Source organism: Micrasema longulum, unplaced genomic scaffold, assembly GCF_059751315.1.
Source record: "Micrasema longulum isolate JH-2025_06_02 unplaced genomic scaffold, ASM5975131v1 h1tg000436l, whole genome shotgun sequence".
Classification (NCBI taxonomy): Eukaryota; Metazoa; Arthropoda; class Insecta; order Trichoptera; family Brachycentridae; genus Micrasema; species Micrasema longulum.
The window spans coordinates 706439-724864 of NW_028277636.1; the positions used below are offsets into that span (position 1 = coordinate 706439).

Genomic DNA, 18426 nt, shown 5'->3' on the forward strand with positions numbered 1-18426 from the left:
TTTTGTAAACTTATTATAACGATCATCGATAGAGATAAACTTTGAATTAAGTTATGTTTCGAACACTTATATAAGTAGTGTGTCATATTTAAATCATAATTAAAAGTTTATTTGTATTACTAGAAATAAACGAAAAAAACTTTATCCGGGTAAATTATATAAAGTCAAATAAATTCAAATTTCGTTTAATAAAAAAATTAAATTAAATGAAAAAATCAAATTTAAGATAAAGCACGTTGACTACTAGTGATAACCCTAGAACCAGGCAAAAAGTACAAATCGTGTTTTCAAAACACTGCACAACATTGCCTAGCAAGTTTTTTTGATGAAATCGTGTACTTTTGATAAAAGTATCAAACAATACGAAAAATATACAGTATTTTCTTACCCCGGGACGGTTTTACTTTTCAAAAACACTTTTGGTTTTTCTTGAACTTTAAAAGTTTTAGGAGACCAAAATTTCACGACTCCTCCTGCCGACATTCATCGCTCAACTGAGAGCGCAACAATGGAGTTGGCGTTATGAAAAATAAAAAAGGTGTTGCCAGGACAATGAAAAATTACTACCAAATGGTAAAAAGTGAGAAAAAGCCAATCAAATGCGAAATATCGTAATCGTAACGAAACAGGAAAAGTTGTGGCCGGTAGGAAAAGTTGCAGCGTTTTACGGTATTAATATTGTTTTTTATTTGAAGAAAATGGATTTTCAAGCTTAGGTAGACAGAATTAAATGTTACAAAATGTGTTAAGTGGCCAGCACATAACCAGCCAACGACAGGTCATAAGCCCTGTAAATACTTAGACTTCCACACTCATCATCATCACCATCATTCCCTTTCCTTACCTAATGGTGCATAGGGCACTGCATTGGTACACCAATCGCAGCGTATCTTGATCATTTTTGTTACATGAAGGTAAGATGATCAGTCTTACGCTTCAGATACCAGTCCAGAGACTATGAAATATTCTTTGAAATTCTTTGTGAAAACACCCTTTTAAATAAATATTTCATATCAACCATGTCACGAATCGAACCCGAGACCTCTTGCATGGCAGGCTAACGCGCTGACTATTACACCACGAGGCCGACACTACCTCCTCTAAAATGTCAATCTCTGTTGATATTTTTTTTGTAAAAAATGAAAATTTGGCTGAACATTTCAATTTTGGGCGCCACATTCAACAAATTTTAAAAACAGCTCACTATTAGAAAATGGGTATTAGGTTATCGTAGAGTGGGGTTCGAACCTCGGACCATTGATTCGCGAATCCGCGACACTAAGCCACAATTTGGGTCATGCGGATGCAAAGTTCATGTTGATCAAAAATATATAATTACCATGCTTACTATTACCACAAACCCCGTTTTTATTTACTTTTGCCAAAAAAGGGGTTCATCGATTTATTTAGTGAAAGATACCTACTGGGATACCTTATTAGGTATTATTATGCATCTAATCAATACCTACTCTAGTCGGTGTTGATCTAATGGTGTGATAATATAAAGAAAATTTGAAAACAGCAGATTGCCGAAAAAAATTAACAAAATTGTGAATTTACAAAATATATTTTTTTAGTGGCGTAAGGTACAATGTGTTTTTAAAAAATAAATCATTCAATATAAAAAAACACGCTAATATAAAATTATATGTGTAATTGATGGTAAAATGTTGGTAAAGGCATTATATTGTTTTGAATAATCCTATTTAAAGTGTTATTATTTCATATTGAAATATATCAAACAGCATTCATGATATTTTCCAATATTATAATGTTTATTACAACCCGTTTATTTCCGAAGAAAACATTTCAATATTTAAGAAGCTCGAATCTTAAAACATTGCACAACGTCGTGTAATACCATTAATTTTAACTATGGCAATATTTCAAAATACCTAATCGCGCCAATCGCGGAACTCGCCGAAACTACAATTTCATAAATGACATTCGCGTTCCCACGTGAAAATTGACGTTTTTTGTTTGGTTATTGCGAATCAGTTGTTTCTTAAAAAGAGTCATTTGCAAATCGTTTTAAAAATGGCAGTTCGTGTTCAATTCGAGAATAACAACGAAGTCGGTGTTTTTAGCAAACTAACAAATACATACTGTATTGTTGCAATCGGCGGATCGGAGAATTTCTACAGCGTTTTTGAAGCCGAACTTGCCGACACTATTCCCGTGATTCACGCGAGTATAGCAGGCTGCAGGATCGTAGGACGCATGTCAGTAGGAAATAAGAATGGGATTTTGGTCCCCTCGTCTACAACAGACACAGAATTACAGCATTTAAGAAACAGTCTCCCCGACTCCGTCAGAATACAAAGGGTTGAAGAGAGACTCAGCGCTTTGGGAAACGTCATAGCCTGCAATGACTACGTCGCCCTCGTGCATCCAGATCTGGACAGAGAGACCGAGGAAGTACTGGCGGATGTTTTAAATGTAGAGGTGTTCAGACAGACTGTTGCCAGCAATGTTTTAGTCGGGTCTTACACAGTACTGAGTAACCAGGGCGGGTTGGTGCATCCCAAGACCACCATTCAAGACCAGGACGAGCTGTCTTCTCTACTACAGGTTCCTCTGGTGGCCGGGACAGTCAACCGAGGCAGTGAGGTCTTGGCTGCAGGCATGGTGGTCAATGATTGGTGCTCGTTCTGCGGAATGGATACAACTTCCACGGAAATCTCCGTTATCGAGAGTGTCTTCAAACTTAATGAGGCCCAGCCCGGTGCTATTACTTCCACAATGAGAGCTTCCCTCATTGAAAGCATGTCATAAATAATCTCCATATTTTTTTTCCATTTCTGTATTGTTATTCTATATCTTGTCAGTTTGAATGACCTACCATTACTTCGGATTTGGGAGTTGCGATGATACGAGGCAAAACTTACTCGGATAATGTACAGACTCTTTAAAATGTGTATTTTTTATTATGTAAAATATTGAAATATATTTTTATGTTATAAGTTAATATTGGTTTATTTATTCCTTTAAAAAGTACCAATTATTTCACTATGAAAACGCTGTTATCATTTTGTTGAGTGAGAATATGGCGCTCGTGCATCCTCAAAGTGATGATTCCCTTTTGAAAAACATCATCTCGCCACCTTACCGCTGTCGAGTGTGGTTCAATGTCGTATTTCTTATACAACGCAATTTCTAAAATTATTTAAGAATATACGATTTTATTTTTCAAGTACTGAATGTGTCTTATTCCGAATACTCAAATTTGTAAAACGGGGCTGAATTTGTCCTTACTAAATAATTACGGAGTGCGAAAGGTTAGGATCACACTCATAACGGTGTGATCACAGCAGATAACGAAAGGATGAAAGGCGAGTTTCTGGCGCCTCCAAACCAAGACCAACCAGCTAAGGGAAGGTAACCCCGACAGAAAAATCCACCAGAGAAGGCAATGGGAAACCACTCTAGTCATCTTTACCCAGGAATCACTATGGCGAGTACATTCAACAAGCAGTTGTCCTGGCCTCGGAGTAGTGCAGGACTGAGATGCTTTCGCTGTAGTGATCACCAATGTCGGGGGGACCTGATAAGGCACCGCAAGAAGAAGAAAGGTTAGTAGTGTAGTCTACACCACGAATAAAAAATAATGAACTGACTAGAGAAAATCTATATTATGTCAGGCCTTACCGTAATGAGATGTTCATAGAACCAACAATGATGGTATTATGTATAAAGAAGAAAATTACACCACCTCAGCATATTTTATTATACTCATTTTTACATTGCATTACAATAATATGATATAAACTAAACTATTGTGTAATAAAATGTACATTTGATGACTTACATATTATTAGGTTACTTATGTATTGTACATATTAGGGACATTACAAAATAAATTAAATAAAACTATTCTACATTTAGTTTCAGATAAAGAACAGTTGTAATAGAGATGTCATAAGATTCATTCATCAAAACTACAATTCAATAAAAAGTTAAGTATATAAAATAATTGTAGAATGTCAACTGTTTTTAATGGAAAATTAAATATACGAGTATATCTCAGAATTTATAAGAGTATCATAAAATTTTAAATGTGACTTCTTGAACAGAAAGTAAAGATTATATTGATCAGTAGAGCGGTGGAAGAAATTCAATATCCTATCCATAGAATTATAATATACAGTCATTCTAAAATAGGTAACTTATTTAATTAGAGGGTCTGTTTTAAAAAACTTACATATTCTTCTTCTTAGCTTTTTTTGCTTAAATGCATATAAAATAGATTGAAATGTATTGCGACAGAGAAGAAAAACATTTTTGAGAAGGAGTATATGGAAGTCAAAAAAATAGTTTAAATAATCTCAGTTGCTCATACCAGAGATTTCATTTATGCCAAGATAATTCATATTCATGAGGTAAAAATTGGTAAAACTTAGTTAGTACACATTCAGTTTTATAAAGGTATTTCTTATGAATAGAAAGATAGACTAGTAGAATACAATAAATTGGGCCTCTGAAAATACTGTTTAAGAATCAATTTATGCTTTTAAGTCCTTATGTCCTTTCTTTATAATAAACTCTTGAGTCTTTAATAATTTCTTTTTCTTTTCTTGTACCTTTGTACAAAATATACATCACATCACATTTATCATTAATACTAAAAGTCGTAGGACATACATATTCTAAATCACCGTTTCAAATCGATTGGGAGATTAGGGATGCTGGGTCTATCGCTTCATAGAATGGCGATGGTTTTTGTTAAAAACAAACATTCATACAGGTAAGGTAGAGTGTCATCCAAAGGAGTAAATTAATAACCAATTGTTGAATTTATTATTATATATAATATGTATTAGTCAAGGAATTACTAGTTATTAAAATGAATACTTTGTATAACTATCTGAATAAACACATTAAATTATTATTGGTATTATTTAGATTGTAAGATTGACACTACCTATGACTTTATTATCTCTGCCTTCAATAACTAAAAAGTTTCATTCTGTTGCTGACAGTAAGTTGATTTATTTGGTTTATTCTAAAACCGGTCGGCATATAAAATAATTTTAGTGATTTTACACAAACTAAATACATAGTTATATTATTTAACATGGAAAATCACATAGTGCTTCAAAAAAAAATATTTGGTAAGTCTTTCGACATTTATAGTTCCACGACTTTGTTGTTCATTAAGTTGAGTATTCATTGTTAGGTGTTTTGAGATATTTGTTACGTCCTCCAATACAACATTGCAAACAAAAAATACATTTAAAAAAGTTAATTTTGTGCCATGGAACATGTTTAATACTAAAGATTTCTTCAAAATGGTAAACTACAGAGTTGCTTAAGTTTTATAATGTACATAATCAGAGTTCAGTTTGTCTTATTTGTAAAATAATGTGAAAGTATTTCCATACTTGCAATATTCCATATATTGTTTTGACTGACCATTTATTTGCGCATAACTGTGACTAGCATATTCCAACGTGCATTATATTTTTGATTGAAATATTAAATGATTATTCTATGCATTTTAAAAAAAATATTTACAATCATTCAACGGTTTAAATGTATCTGAAGCATAAGACTACCAACTTTCCTAAATTGGTCAGTCTCAAAATCCTTTTTGTATAATAAATTTACAACCAAGATAACATTATGCATCATTAGATTCAGATAGAGAAAATAAAGAAATGCATACTAGTCAATGCTGATTACTTAGTAAAGGGTAATAAAATAAATGTTTTTTTGCGGAAAGGTTTCGAGCTAAATCTACCACTGAAGGTGCAATGGCGTACATCAGCAACACAGGGTATAACATTTTGGAGAATATATTAATATGATACAACATTACGTATCGAACTTAAAAATACACTGTAAACTGAAATATTAATTGCAATTAGCAGTTACCAAAATTAAAATCTTTGTGACGACAATATAAACCTAAAGCTGAGACAACGAATGATCAAATTATGTATATATTTGGTCTATCTTACTGTACGGTGTAGAGACGTGGTCTCTGAAAGTTAATATTATAATCCGCCTTGAAGCATTTGATATGTGGATCTACATAGAATGTTAAGAATATCTCGGATCAATATGATAACCAACAATTAAGTATTACGTGGAGCCAATACGAATAGAGGACTATTCACCACCGTGCCGGCCTTTTGATAAATATGCCATACTTCAGCTTGTCATGAAGGGGAAGATTGAGAGACGTAGAGGGGTCAGGAGAAGACAGCTTTCCTGGCTTTGAAACACCCGAGCACGAGAAATTAGAACTGTGGAGGAGCTTTTTCGCACTGCTCAGAATAAGGCAGCTTTATTGGGAAAGTGGCCGTCAACGTCGCGAGGGACACAACATGACACATGAAGAAGAAGTAAATGAATTCAGCACATTTTTGAAAATAAGGATATTCTAATTGGTCTTAAAATAAAGGTCTCTGACACGTACATATTAACATTGATAACTTATGAACTAGAGATGACAACCATTACAGAAAAGAGTGTCAAAAAAATTTAATGCACACAACATGGAACTGCAGACGGTTGGCGTGAGTCTTTGAGATATAAGAAGAAATGAAGAGGTTAGGCATAGAACCAAAGTTTTTGATGTCAAAATTAAAGTGGCAATGAGTAGGATAGAAGTGGAGGCTCTGGGCAAATAGAAGGAGCGTCGGAAGGCCACCGGGAGATGGATTGATGACATTTTCCAGATAACTGGTGGTCCCTGGATGTGGAAGGGTCAGGACAGAGACGAGTGGAAAGAGGTGGAAGAGGCCTATATCCAGCAGTAGAGAGAGGAAGGCTAGATAGATTAAGTAGAGATTACTATCTCATTCTACATTTTACACATCGTGGGTATACTGGTAAAAAGCTTTAACTTTCAAATCCCTGTTTTGAGAAATCAAGCATTTAAGTTTTGTTCCAATTTTACTGTTTTATACCTTATTTAAATAAAGTACGATTTTAAGTGCTCGTTTAAGAACATGTTTTTAATTTATCCATTTCTTAATTTTATAATAGGTAAATAATAAGTTTTTAAAAGTTTTTAGCCTGAATAAAATACCGGGCATACGACTTAACCTTAAATTAGTTTTTAAAACTACAGATATATGATATTTAATGTGGCTTAGTGTATTTTACCAGTTTATAGAGCGTTAAAAACTTTACAAAACTGCATCATTAAGTCAAATCCGCATATTTTTGAGTTGACGTTTTTTGGCAGTATACCCACGACATTGTCTACTAATTTTGAGACATACCTATCGATTTTATCCTTGAATATTAAAAAAAAAAGTAGGATAGGTAAAGATAGGTAGTACTATATTATACAGAAATTGTTTTGTAATAAATAGTTCAATTTCGGCACTCGATCTTCACAAATAAACACATTTTTAACTTAACAGTTTTAACAGAAGCACAGTTATAAAATTAGAGAGTTTGTGGCGTTTAAATATATTTTGGTTAGAATAAAAGCGTTGAATATAATAACGTGTATAAAACAATGCTTTAAATGAATTATCTTTCTTCTCACCCTTTGTTTATAGCATGTCCACACCTTAGCGACTAAACTCAATGATTATAACAATTAAACACATATTTTTGAATTTTATACTAAATATGTATATAGATGTTCCTTGATTATATATTTTATAAAAATGCCTTGTGACTTTATTGGAGTACGCTGATATAAGAGTAAATCTCGTATTACACGCATCAAAAAAAGCAACAACGAATAATACGCATCGACAGTTAAAGGACAGGTGTTGAACATGCATGCACATTTTTTATGCGCGTGCAGATTTTCGTTCAAGTATCAAATATTTTTTCTGATTTCATCACCCAATTTGTGTTTTACACGACACGATATTAGTTGGGTCAAATCTTGCCCAAGATCATATACCATTTTCTGACCCGTGGAATTGGAAAATCTCGGTTAATGCTGTACAATAACTCCTCCGGAATGCTTCATGTTAGAACGGGAGTATTTAAATGCAATTTACTGCAGCTAAGCGTGCGGTACTCTCGAGCCGAGTTTGTGATTTGGTATGACGATCTTCTCGTAAAACAGCATGTACGCACAACTCAGGAGAACTTCGTCCAGAGATACTTCGTGAACAACCGTGTCACTCGTGTAGAACCACCTGTGAAAATAGAAAAAAAAATTGAGAAAATTATTTTTTGACAGTTACGATTTTAGATTGATGGGTGGATGAAATTACATTGTCATCATCAAACCCCAATCCGCACCTAATGGTGCACAGAGCACTGCATTGGTAAATTACATGCGGTGTATCTCGATCATGTGTTACAGGAAGGTAAGGTGATCAGTCTCACGCTTCTGTTGCCAGTCCAGGGACAGTGAAATATTGCCGTGTAAAACCACCTTATGTGTATAATGTGGCGTGTTCGCCTACCACGCAAAAGGTCTCGGGTTCAAACTTGCGATTCCAAATTTGTTAATCAAAGTACCACTGCTCTTTTTCATTAAAAAAAATAATAATCTTCTTCTTCTTTTGCTTTTTCTAGGACTGTGTCCAGTTATTGTTTGGAGCCTGTTCCTGGGATGCGGACGTCTAACTGTCCCGCCATCTTTTTTGTGGTCTTCCGGGGGGTCTGCTGCCAACTGGTATTGCACCTGCCAGAATTTTCAGTGACAAACTTCAATATAATATTACCTTTTGGCTTCAAAGGCGTTTCCCCTCCTGTACGTGACAAAGTGTCCAGAGCGGGGGCCCCCGACGTGCACCACTACAGCCTGCAGGCGGTACTGCGCCCTCCACTGGAGGTCTCCCAGCTCCCCGAGCCCCCCTGGCCCTCCCGCCGTGGGCAGGCTCTGACTCATGAGACTAGCGAAGTCGGGCTCGGGCCGCGGGGGCGCGCTGGACGTGAAGGGGGCGAGGGACAGGGTCTCCTGGAAGACCACGTGGTCGCTGCGCTTGCTGAGCCCCGAAGGGCCCCACTGGGTCCTGCCCAGGTGGAGGCAGAGGCATGTCGGGAGCTGTCGAATTAAAATTTGAACCAATTTAATTAAGTGTACTTTTCAATTATATTTTGAAAATGTACAAAAAACATTGGAAGCTAATCGGGTTGCCGGCTACATTGATCGAAAATCCAGGAGGTAAAATTAAAAACAACTAATATGAAGGGGTTAAAAGCAAAAACGCCATTGTGGATGATCAGTATTTTTGGGATGACCAACAAAACCAGTTAGTAGTGAAAAGACTACTTTTTTATTAAAGTTCAATGTGATGAAATTTTAACTTCCAAAGTGCAATATCTCACAAATAATAAAATGTTAGTTACCAATTGGTTTCAGAAACCCGACTTTATATTTACATGTTTATTTTAAAGTACAAGAGGTCTGAAAACATAAAAACGTTCTACCTCAAAAATTCCTTTTTTGACATTCATCTTTTGTATTCTGTACCCTGTAAACTGGGATGAAAAACATTTTTTGTGAAGATGAACATTTTTTTTTCGACAATACTTACTTTTCCAATGGTGACCGTCTTGATGTGTGCGGTGAGGGGGGCGGGCAACGCAGAGTCCTGGCTTCGCGCGCACTGGCCGCAAGCAACGCCGCGTACAAGCTCGGGAGCGGAGAAGGAACGCAGCAGCCCTACCACGCTGAGGGGGGGCGCGCTGTCGCCCAGGTGCAGGGACAGGCTGTCGAACTTGTCGTAGCGGATGGGAGACTGGAAATAATCATAATTTATAGAAATAGTCGTAATTTAAGCCCAACCAACTAAAATACAAAAATCAAAACCCCACACAACGAAAGAGCTGAGGAAAGCACAAGAAAATACGTGAGATGAAGAGATTTTGAAAAAGAGTATTGAAAATTAAATTTTATCATTGCCGTCTCGATTTACTGCTGTCATTAAAACAAAATGAGAGGCCACAAAATATTGAAAATTATATTATTTGGTATTTTATGATAATGTTTATTGAATTTATACAAAAAAAAATATTTTCGAAACTGGTTAAAATATTTTTTTTAATTGATCATTCCATTTTTCAAATACTACTCATTTCCAATAAAAATTCCTAACACGAGAAAAGGCAAGCAATGTTATGTAATCTTATTAAAATATGTCATAACTGATCATTCCCTTTCCGCACCTAATGGTGCATAGGGCATTACGGCCTTGGTACACCAATCGCAGTGAATCTTAATCATTTTTGTTACATGAAAGTAATATGATCAGTCTTAGGCTTTAGGTTTTCAGTCCAAGGACTATGAAATAATATTTTAGTGTGAAAACACCTTTTTAAACAAATATTTCATGTCTGCCGTGTCGGGAATCAAACCCGAGACCTCTTGCCCGGTAGGCAAATAGGCTGACCAACATTTCAGTATTAGGTGTTAACATAAGTTGCGTTTGTTTTTTTCCAAATTTGAAAATGAGCATCAAAAGTAAGACAAAATAGTAAAAGTTCGTCATTCGAGAGAAAAAATTCTGCCCGACAAGGTATTGTAGATTGCTTTTACATTACATATTTTATTTTGTTTTATTACAAGCTTTCAAAATGGAATGTCAAGTAGACGAAAGTGAGCAATTTCGACACTTCTTTATGTTCGAGTTCAATCGAGGCAATAAAGCTGCCAAAGCAGCTCGCGATATTTGCGCAATGTGCAGTGTAGGAGATAAATTAATGGCTAATTTTTTGTATCTTGTTTTTGTTGTGTCCTCTTGTTCTCTTCATTTAGAAAAAAACAGACACTTTACATTTGAATTAATTTCTGAAAAAAATCTCAAAATATGCAATTTCTGTCTGCTACGAGGATTTCTGGGAATATTTATTTCACAAACCTTATGAGAGCATATGGTGCATTGCAGCCGAGTGGCGAGGGCCCCATTGAAGGGGGGTTGCGGGGGTGCGGGGGGCAGAGGAGCGGGCCTACCGAGCCTGTCCAGTTGGCAGAAGGAACGCGAAGCCCCCTTCACCAGAGGCGGCCCGTACGGTCCGGCCTGTAGGGACATCAGAGACCCGTTTGTTTCTGAAAAAGCGCAAGATTTTACCACAAGTTAACATAACTACAAACTAATATTTGTTAATATTTTTTAATTTTAATATATTGTTTTTGATTTTGCATTTATTCATGTATAGTTATGTCATTTAAAAATACACCATGTTTATATTATTTAAAACACAATAAAATTATAAAAAGTATATAAATAACACATATCTTATATCTCAAATAATAGTGGATAGTAGATCGTATCCAAGTAAAATAATTTATCTGAAAAGTTTTCAGTTTAATTTTAATGAGATATTGATATTTGAAAAACCTTTAATATACAAAATAACATTAAAATAATGAGACGAGTAGTAGTCCCGTGGGTAGTGTCGTGAACTCTGGTTCTATCACTATAACATTTATATTTATTTATTTATACTTTTACATTGTTTGTATTCTTTCTTTTTATACAGAATAATGTTCCCTTACTGGAGTGTCCCGTGCCGAGGGAAAGATTGTACAATAAGTAAAACATGCTTTAAATTAGTTATTTAACAAAGTTAACAAAATAATAAAATAAAAACGTAATTAATCATAAAAAACATAACTAATTTATATAGACCTGTAGACCAAATTTCATAAACAGTACACAAATTTTTACCTATTTGACATGGTTCATCATCATTTATAATAACTAGATGTAATAAACTCTTAAAATAATAAAACAGTATAAATGAAAAAAAAACCTAGTATGTATTTTTATTTATTTTAATATTTATCACATAATGATTTCTGTTATATACCTATGTATCTAATTGGAGAAATTATTAGAGAATATGCGTTAAAGTAAGCAACTGGATATAGAACTAACCATTATTCTTCTTGTCTGTGGTCAAGATGGCCGCCTGCGACAGGGAGCGGGCGCAGCGCACCAGGGGCGAGTCCGGAGTGGCCGGAGAGCTGACGGAGCGCAGCTGGGGCGGCGAGGGCCGCAGGGGGAGCGCGCGCGGGGACAGGGGGGCGCTGCCCTCGCGGACCGAGGGCGCCAGCGGCGTGCCCGCCAGGAGACCCAGGGCGTCAGACAGGCTGCCGGGACGCTGGAGAAAAAGATGGCAAACAATTAAAGAACATCCCAACATGCCTCCATTCTTAAGACTGATAAAAAAACCTTCTGGAGATAGTGGAGTAATGTCCTGTTGCATTGAGTATTGAGTTGAGGTGACATGTGATGATTTTTCGATGTTCAAATTCAAAAGGCTCGAAACTTGCACTTATTAACAGAGAAATAGTAAGAAAAGTTTTGCATTGCATCATTTGTAGCGAAAAGGGCCTAAAGTTTGGAAAAAATGTAAAAAAACCGAGAATTTGAATATTTCATTCAAAATATGGACAGTGTTTTGCAATATACAATTAAGGGATATACTATTTTCGGTTTTTAAGTTTAACATTTTTATTTTATCCTGTAATAAACAGTTTACGATATTAAAATAAACAAATAAAAGGCTTCTGGAACAAGTTGGTAATTACAAATTTTTGAAAAGCGAGATCTCTTCATAACCGCCACCAAATAAACTTTGTTTAAAATAAAATATAAATATTTCATATTTTGTAAATACAAAAAATAATGTTTTATGATATTCTACAAGTGGTTTTATTTGAATTGTTGATTTTGAATTGAGCTTTAATCTTTAAAAGTGCAATATCTCACAATTAGCGAAATGTTAATTACCAACTTGTGCCAGACGAAGAAAAATTAGATCAATAATCTGGATTTAATAAACACTGTCTAACATTTAACATTTTTTACTTTTAAAAGCATTGAAGTACTTCTCATGGAGAGTTCTAGGTCATTTAAAGAAAAGTGAAATAAGCGAAACTTTGGTCGGTTACTACAAATTAATAATCAAACGCAAAATTTTTATTAGTATTTTTCCGCTGATAAGCATGTCAATTGAAAGTTTTGAGCACTGTTTGAATTTGATAGTTAAAAAATTGCCGATTTCGACCACTCCTAATAAGCATCCTTGATTACGCCTGTGTCTAGGTGGATGAAGAATATAGTTCTGAAGGAAAAAGAACCAGAACACTGGACAAGTGTTTTCAACTCAATGGCTGCTTTCAGACAACTGTCCTGAATAAGGAAATCCAGTGAAGATAAGTTCGGCTTGTTGTGTAGTGGTTGACACGTTCTCCTACCAGTCTTGAGGTCCTGGGTTTGATTCCTGGCAGAAGGAACGTGGAAAATTGATTTTAAAGGTTTTAATGAACTGCAATATTTTATTGTTCTTGTACTGTCACCTGAAGCATAAGACTGGTCACCTTACCCTCATGTAACAGATGACCGAACTACACTGATATCGGTTTACCAACGCAGTGCCCTTGGTGCAAAAAGGGGGATGATGATGATATTTTGGTTTCATTACATAAATAATAAACATCCTCGATTATTACCCTCTTGGCCGCAGCCTGAGTCTCTTCTTCAACACAGGTCAACAGGACATGGAGTAGTTCATGCGCATCATGCTGGTCTTCCGGCACCACCCAACCCAGGGCCCCGAGGCAGCGCAGGACACCCAGGGGGCAGACCGGGGCCCCGCGGGACACCGCATGGCTGCCGTTTACCACTGTAAAGAGGAAAATCGTAATCTGACGTCCGGAACTCAAATAGCTCTAAAGCAAAGTAGTATTGAGATAATATTTCAGATGTATACAGGAGTGAAGCGAAGGCTTTGGTATATTGAGTTTACTCCTGAAATGAGTTTATTGAGTCTGACACCTGGAAGGACAGATATTAACCCTTTAGAAGCCAGCAAGAGAATACTTACTTCATAAATGTAAATATGTTTACTTCCGGAAATGCTATTCTATGGCTCAAATTTGTGACTAGATATCGATTTGATAGTAACTACCAGAAAAGGTATATACAGGTGGGCCTTAACTGTGTTAGTGGATTGTTTAGTTATTTTTTTTATTAATACCTAGGGCGGGCGCGGTGAGAAGGGTAGCGTTAGATACGCTATTTTGTGGAATTTTTAGTCACCATGGAGCCATTCACGGGGAAGCAGCGCGCGTTTTGTATTCGCGCATATTACGCAAACAATTATTCCGTGACGATTTCGAGACGAATGTACCGGGCTCACTTCGGTTTACGAGACATTAGTCAAGCACCAAGCGCAAAGTCTATTCGGGAATAGATCAAAATGTTTAAGACAACCGGCTCAACAGTAAGAATAATAAATGAAGGCTACCCGAAGTCGGCGAGGATACCAGAAGTTATTCAGTGTGTTAGTGAATCAGTAAGGGAAAATCCGCAACAATCAACTTGCAAGAGAAGTCAAGCCTTAAACAACAAGAGGACCACTTTACGAAGAATTTTTTGCTACGGTTTACATCTAAAAGCCTATAAAATTTAACTGATGCAAGAGTTGAAGCCGAACGATATCTATCTTTGACCGTTTGAAGGACATGTTCCCCGAGAAACTCATTTTCAAAGGAGACATTGAGTGGCCTCCACAGAGTCCGGATCTTAGCCCGTATGATTATTTTTTGTAGGGATACTTAAAATCAAGAGTCTATGAAAACAATCCAACAACAATAAATCAGTTAAAACAAAACATTGTACGGAAAATTAACACCATCCCATGGGCAACTTTTCGACGTGTTTTTTGAGAATTTTCGAATCCGCCTTAAACAATGTAAACAAGTTGGTGGAACTCACTTGGAAAATATAATGTTTAAAACTTAGTTATTATTAAAATTTCCATTTCCATTTATTGTGGTTTTTGAAAAAATAAATAAAACATTTGAAAGTTCTACAATTATTAAATTATTGGTAATTGAAACTAGGTATACATTTAAGGCCCACCCTATACATACACATAATACAAGGCTAGTACAAAGTGAAGGCTTGTCAGTACCGAAGTTTGTAAACAAGTATGGCCAAAAAACACTTCATTATATAATTACTAAAATATTCAATAAGATTCCTAAGCAGATCTTAAAAGAAAATGTTGACGAAACTTTTAAGAAAAAAATAATTAAATGGCTCATATGTAACAAGGCTTAATATTGATTATTAATGTTAACAGTCATCTATTTAATTTTTTGTATATAAATTTTGTGTAAAAAATATGTATGTTTTTAGTTCTTAATAATGTTTATATTACTTTTTAAATTTATTTAATTTTTCTTACGTCTTTCTTAGTAAAGTAAAAATAGGAAACCTGCTGACAAGCCGGTTTCGCGGATTAGTGGGTTTTATTATTTTTCCTTTTATATTTTTCTGTTCATGTTAACCTTCTAAAATAAAAATAAATACAAAAAATAGATATTCGGAATCCATGGGTAGGCATCAAAATTATGTTTACCACATAATGTAATAACAGTTTGTGTATGAACATAATATCTACTCTAAAACACATGTAAAATTGTCAAATACTACCCTTTTTTGTAGAATTATCTATCAAACAAACCAGGCAAGTCTCTAAGTCGATATGTTTTAAATATTGCATAATATAAGGACGATATATTTTTAATAAAAATAAATGTTTGCATTCTTATGATTTACCCCAAATTGTTATTTTGGTCAACTTTCAAAAGACAACAGATGGAAGAGTTGAGGAAATGCGAAAGTTTAAATAACCTATGTTTGGGTGGAATGGTGAATATTGCACGTTGTGTAAAGTGGTCACTTAAATCAGCCAATGAAAGGTCATAAGCCCTGTAAATGCCTAGACTTTCATATTCCCTTCTCATTTTTTTTTCCTCTTTGTTGCAACAAATGTATCTTAATTTAGATATTTATAACTCCCTAGAGAGGAAATCCAGCCAGTCTACAAATATTTGGACATAGTCAAAACATTGTTGATACATTTAAAAATAATTTATTTGCCCCGCCATAGGTGATCACTTTATATTGTAAAATATGCGTAACATTTAACATTCTAGCTTCTTTTGAACATCCATTTTTCTCTAATTCTTCTAATCGAAAGGGCTGAGACTTTTATTCACGTAGGTGAGATTCTTCTGAACATTTTATCCACCCAGTTGGATGTTTTTTCTGTGTCAAGATAAGTCTAATTTTGAAACCATTACTTATATAACAATACTTTTATTATATTAAGATAAGAAATGTAAATAACAAAAGGATTTATTAGTGAAGAAAGGTAGTGTTCATTTCTTTCTCACGAAATCACCCAAACAATGGCAATTGGAGGAAATTACAAGAGTAGTTATTAATCGAATCAGTAGTCATTTTCGTGAATGAGAAAACGGATCATTCAGAGAAAACAGAGCGGATCGCTCTAAAATGATTACAAGTGTAAATGTACGAATGTGCACTATACTATACCATCAAGAACAGTAGACAGTGTGGTGATCATACTGTTGTTCGCCTCGGAAGTTGTGTTTTTCTTGAGCCACTCGACAAACAGCGGAGAAGCCGCCATGGCTTGAAGAAGGGTATTCAAGAAACAAGTTCTCCCGAGGTTTTGCAGCCCGGCGATCTGCCCCCGGCGCTTGCGAATGCGAGGTGCGCCCCCTGGCCCCCACAAAACGAAAGCCCCGACAACTACAGCCGCCGTCAGCCCCGCCGCAACCAATATGCGATCGCCACTCTCCATCTTTGTATGATAATGTCAAATTAAATAAATAATTCCCGCACGATACTCGACATTAGAATTTCGTTTTTAATTTAAACATATTTTAAGAAAACGCAAAAGTCAATATTATAGTCTGCGGACGAGAGCGGTCAGCGGCTGAGAAAAATAGAATTTTGACAGTAATATTTAGTGTTACCAGATACATTGTTATTACGTTTGTAGATGGAAAACGATTTTCTTCTTTCTTTGTTCGTTTTATTTTAATGGTCACACAGGATTTCCCGCCAAATTAATAATTTTAAAAAAATTCTCAGGCCGAAACAAATTTTGGAAGAAATAATATTTCAATGATATTTTAGGTGGTTTTCCATTGTTGGTACTGATAAATAATTTTACAAATAGCCAGCCATTGATGTAGATATAGAACAAAATAATAACATTTTTTAACATACACTTTAGTGTGGTTTATTACATTTTATTTGGTAACTCTTGCAATTTCTGAAATGAACATAAATAATTAGACTATGAAAATTAAAATTTTACACTTGGGGTTTTTAAATCTTATTTTTCGTTTTCATGCTAGAGACAAACAATATCGCTGTATACTACTAAATCAAAATTGACCCATGATTTATTTTTATTTTTTATAAAGTAACAATCCTCTAAGCCTCTATTTTAGGAACTTGTCAGCAATGTCAGCAGGTGGGAAAGAGGAGATATGAAGGGAGGTTATGAAAATATAACACAACACCAAGACCAATTGAGAAAATAATCTTTCTTGATTTTTTTTCTGCAACTGGCGGGAATCAAACCCGCGACGCCAATTTCACTGTTTGCTATTTAACCAACTGCGCCTGTCGTCAGATTAAAATGAAAAATTTCTTGTAATATCAATAGATGATTTAATTTCAAATGCAGTTATTTAACACTAGGAGGAAATGACCCCAAAACAGAAACGTTTGGGTAAATCACAAGAAGTCTATGGAGTTATTAAATATAGAGAGTACACTATAGATAATACTACAGTATTCCTTTTTTAATATAATTAGTTTTGAAGTTGATGATTGATTAATTGATATTCAATACCCAAAACTCTTTTTCCGTTGAATTAAATATATTTGTGTTGTTGGTAAATAAAAATAAATAATAGGGAAGGTAACTTAGGTAACACATATATTATGTCTTTAGTCTCTGGGCAACACCTTTATTCCATTGTTGCTCAATAGCAATACATAGATGTGCCCTATAGACTCAAATATTTTCAAAAGTAATGACAAAATCATACCCATAGGGCTGCATTCAACGATCATACATATGCTACTAAAAATTAGAGGAAAATCTTCTTTTTGTAGATAAAAACGTTTACAATCAACATTCGTTTTTGGTGGATCCCAATCAGATATTTCCTTAAATTCCTAATAATTTCGCTCAATTGATATATTTTCACTGGATTTTGGAAATGTAAAAATAATATTAACTGACATTTATTATATTTTAAAAACGTATTTCTATCAGTGCAGCCCTGTAAGTAAGAAAATCTTTGTAATTGCGCCACTAGCCGTAGTTTGACAGTTATAAAAAAAATAATTACAATTTTAAAATTAATTATTTTAAGCTTTGCTAATGAAAGGTTTTTACACGCTTTAATTACGTTTTGGTTTCGATTCTAAAAGTCACGCCTGGCGGGCGATCCGAAGAACGACTAAATAAGCATTGGGCATGACTGAGCGTTTGGGCATGAGTCATCATTAATAGGGACTCAGGAAATGTCTATGTGTGTTTGTAATATGTCAATGATTACTGCAAAAAAAGGAAATAAGTTTAAAAAATACAATGAATAAATAAAACAAATTCCAAATATATGCATTTATTAAACATATTAATTTTCAA

The 18426-nt window shown here is 34.9% G+C and overlaps 2 protein-coding genes across 2 annotated transcripts; one reads left to right on the plus strand and one right to left on the minus strand.

The window, feature by feature from the left end:
* The first annotated feature begins 1906 nt into the window (after nt 1-1906).
* On the plus strand, nt 1907-5010 carry eIF6 (eukaryotic translation initiation factor 6). The gene has a single exon (XM_088226518.1). The coding sequence runs from the start codon at nt 2038-2040 to the stop codon at nt 2773-2775; it is 738 nt and encodes a 245-aa protein (XP_088082644.1). The 5' UTR covers nt 1907-2037; the 3' UTR covers nt 2776-5010.
* On the minus strand, nt 3704-16760 carry Usp30 (ubiquitin specific protease 30). The gene is made up of 7 exons (XM_088226517.1): nt 16287-16760; nt 13388-13560; nt 11808-12033; nt 10788-10975; nt 9465-9668; nt 8649-8971; nt 3704-8114 (listed from the first exon to the last, which is right to left on the minus strand). Exons 1-7 carry the CDS (start codon nt 16555-16557, stop codon nt 7979-7981), a joined length of 1521 nt encoding a protein of 506 aa, XP_088082643.1. The 5' UTR covers nt 16558-16760; the 3' UTR covers nt 3704-7978.
* Nucleotides 16761-18426: the final 1666 nt, after the last annotated feature.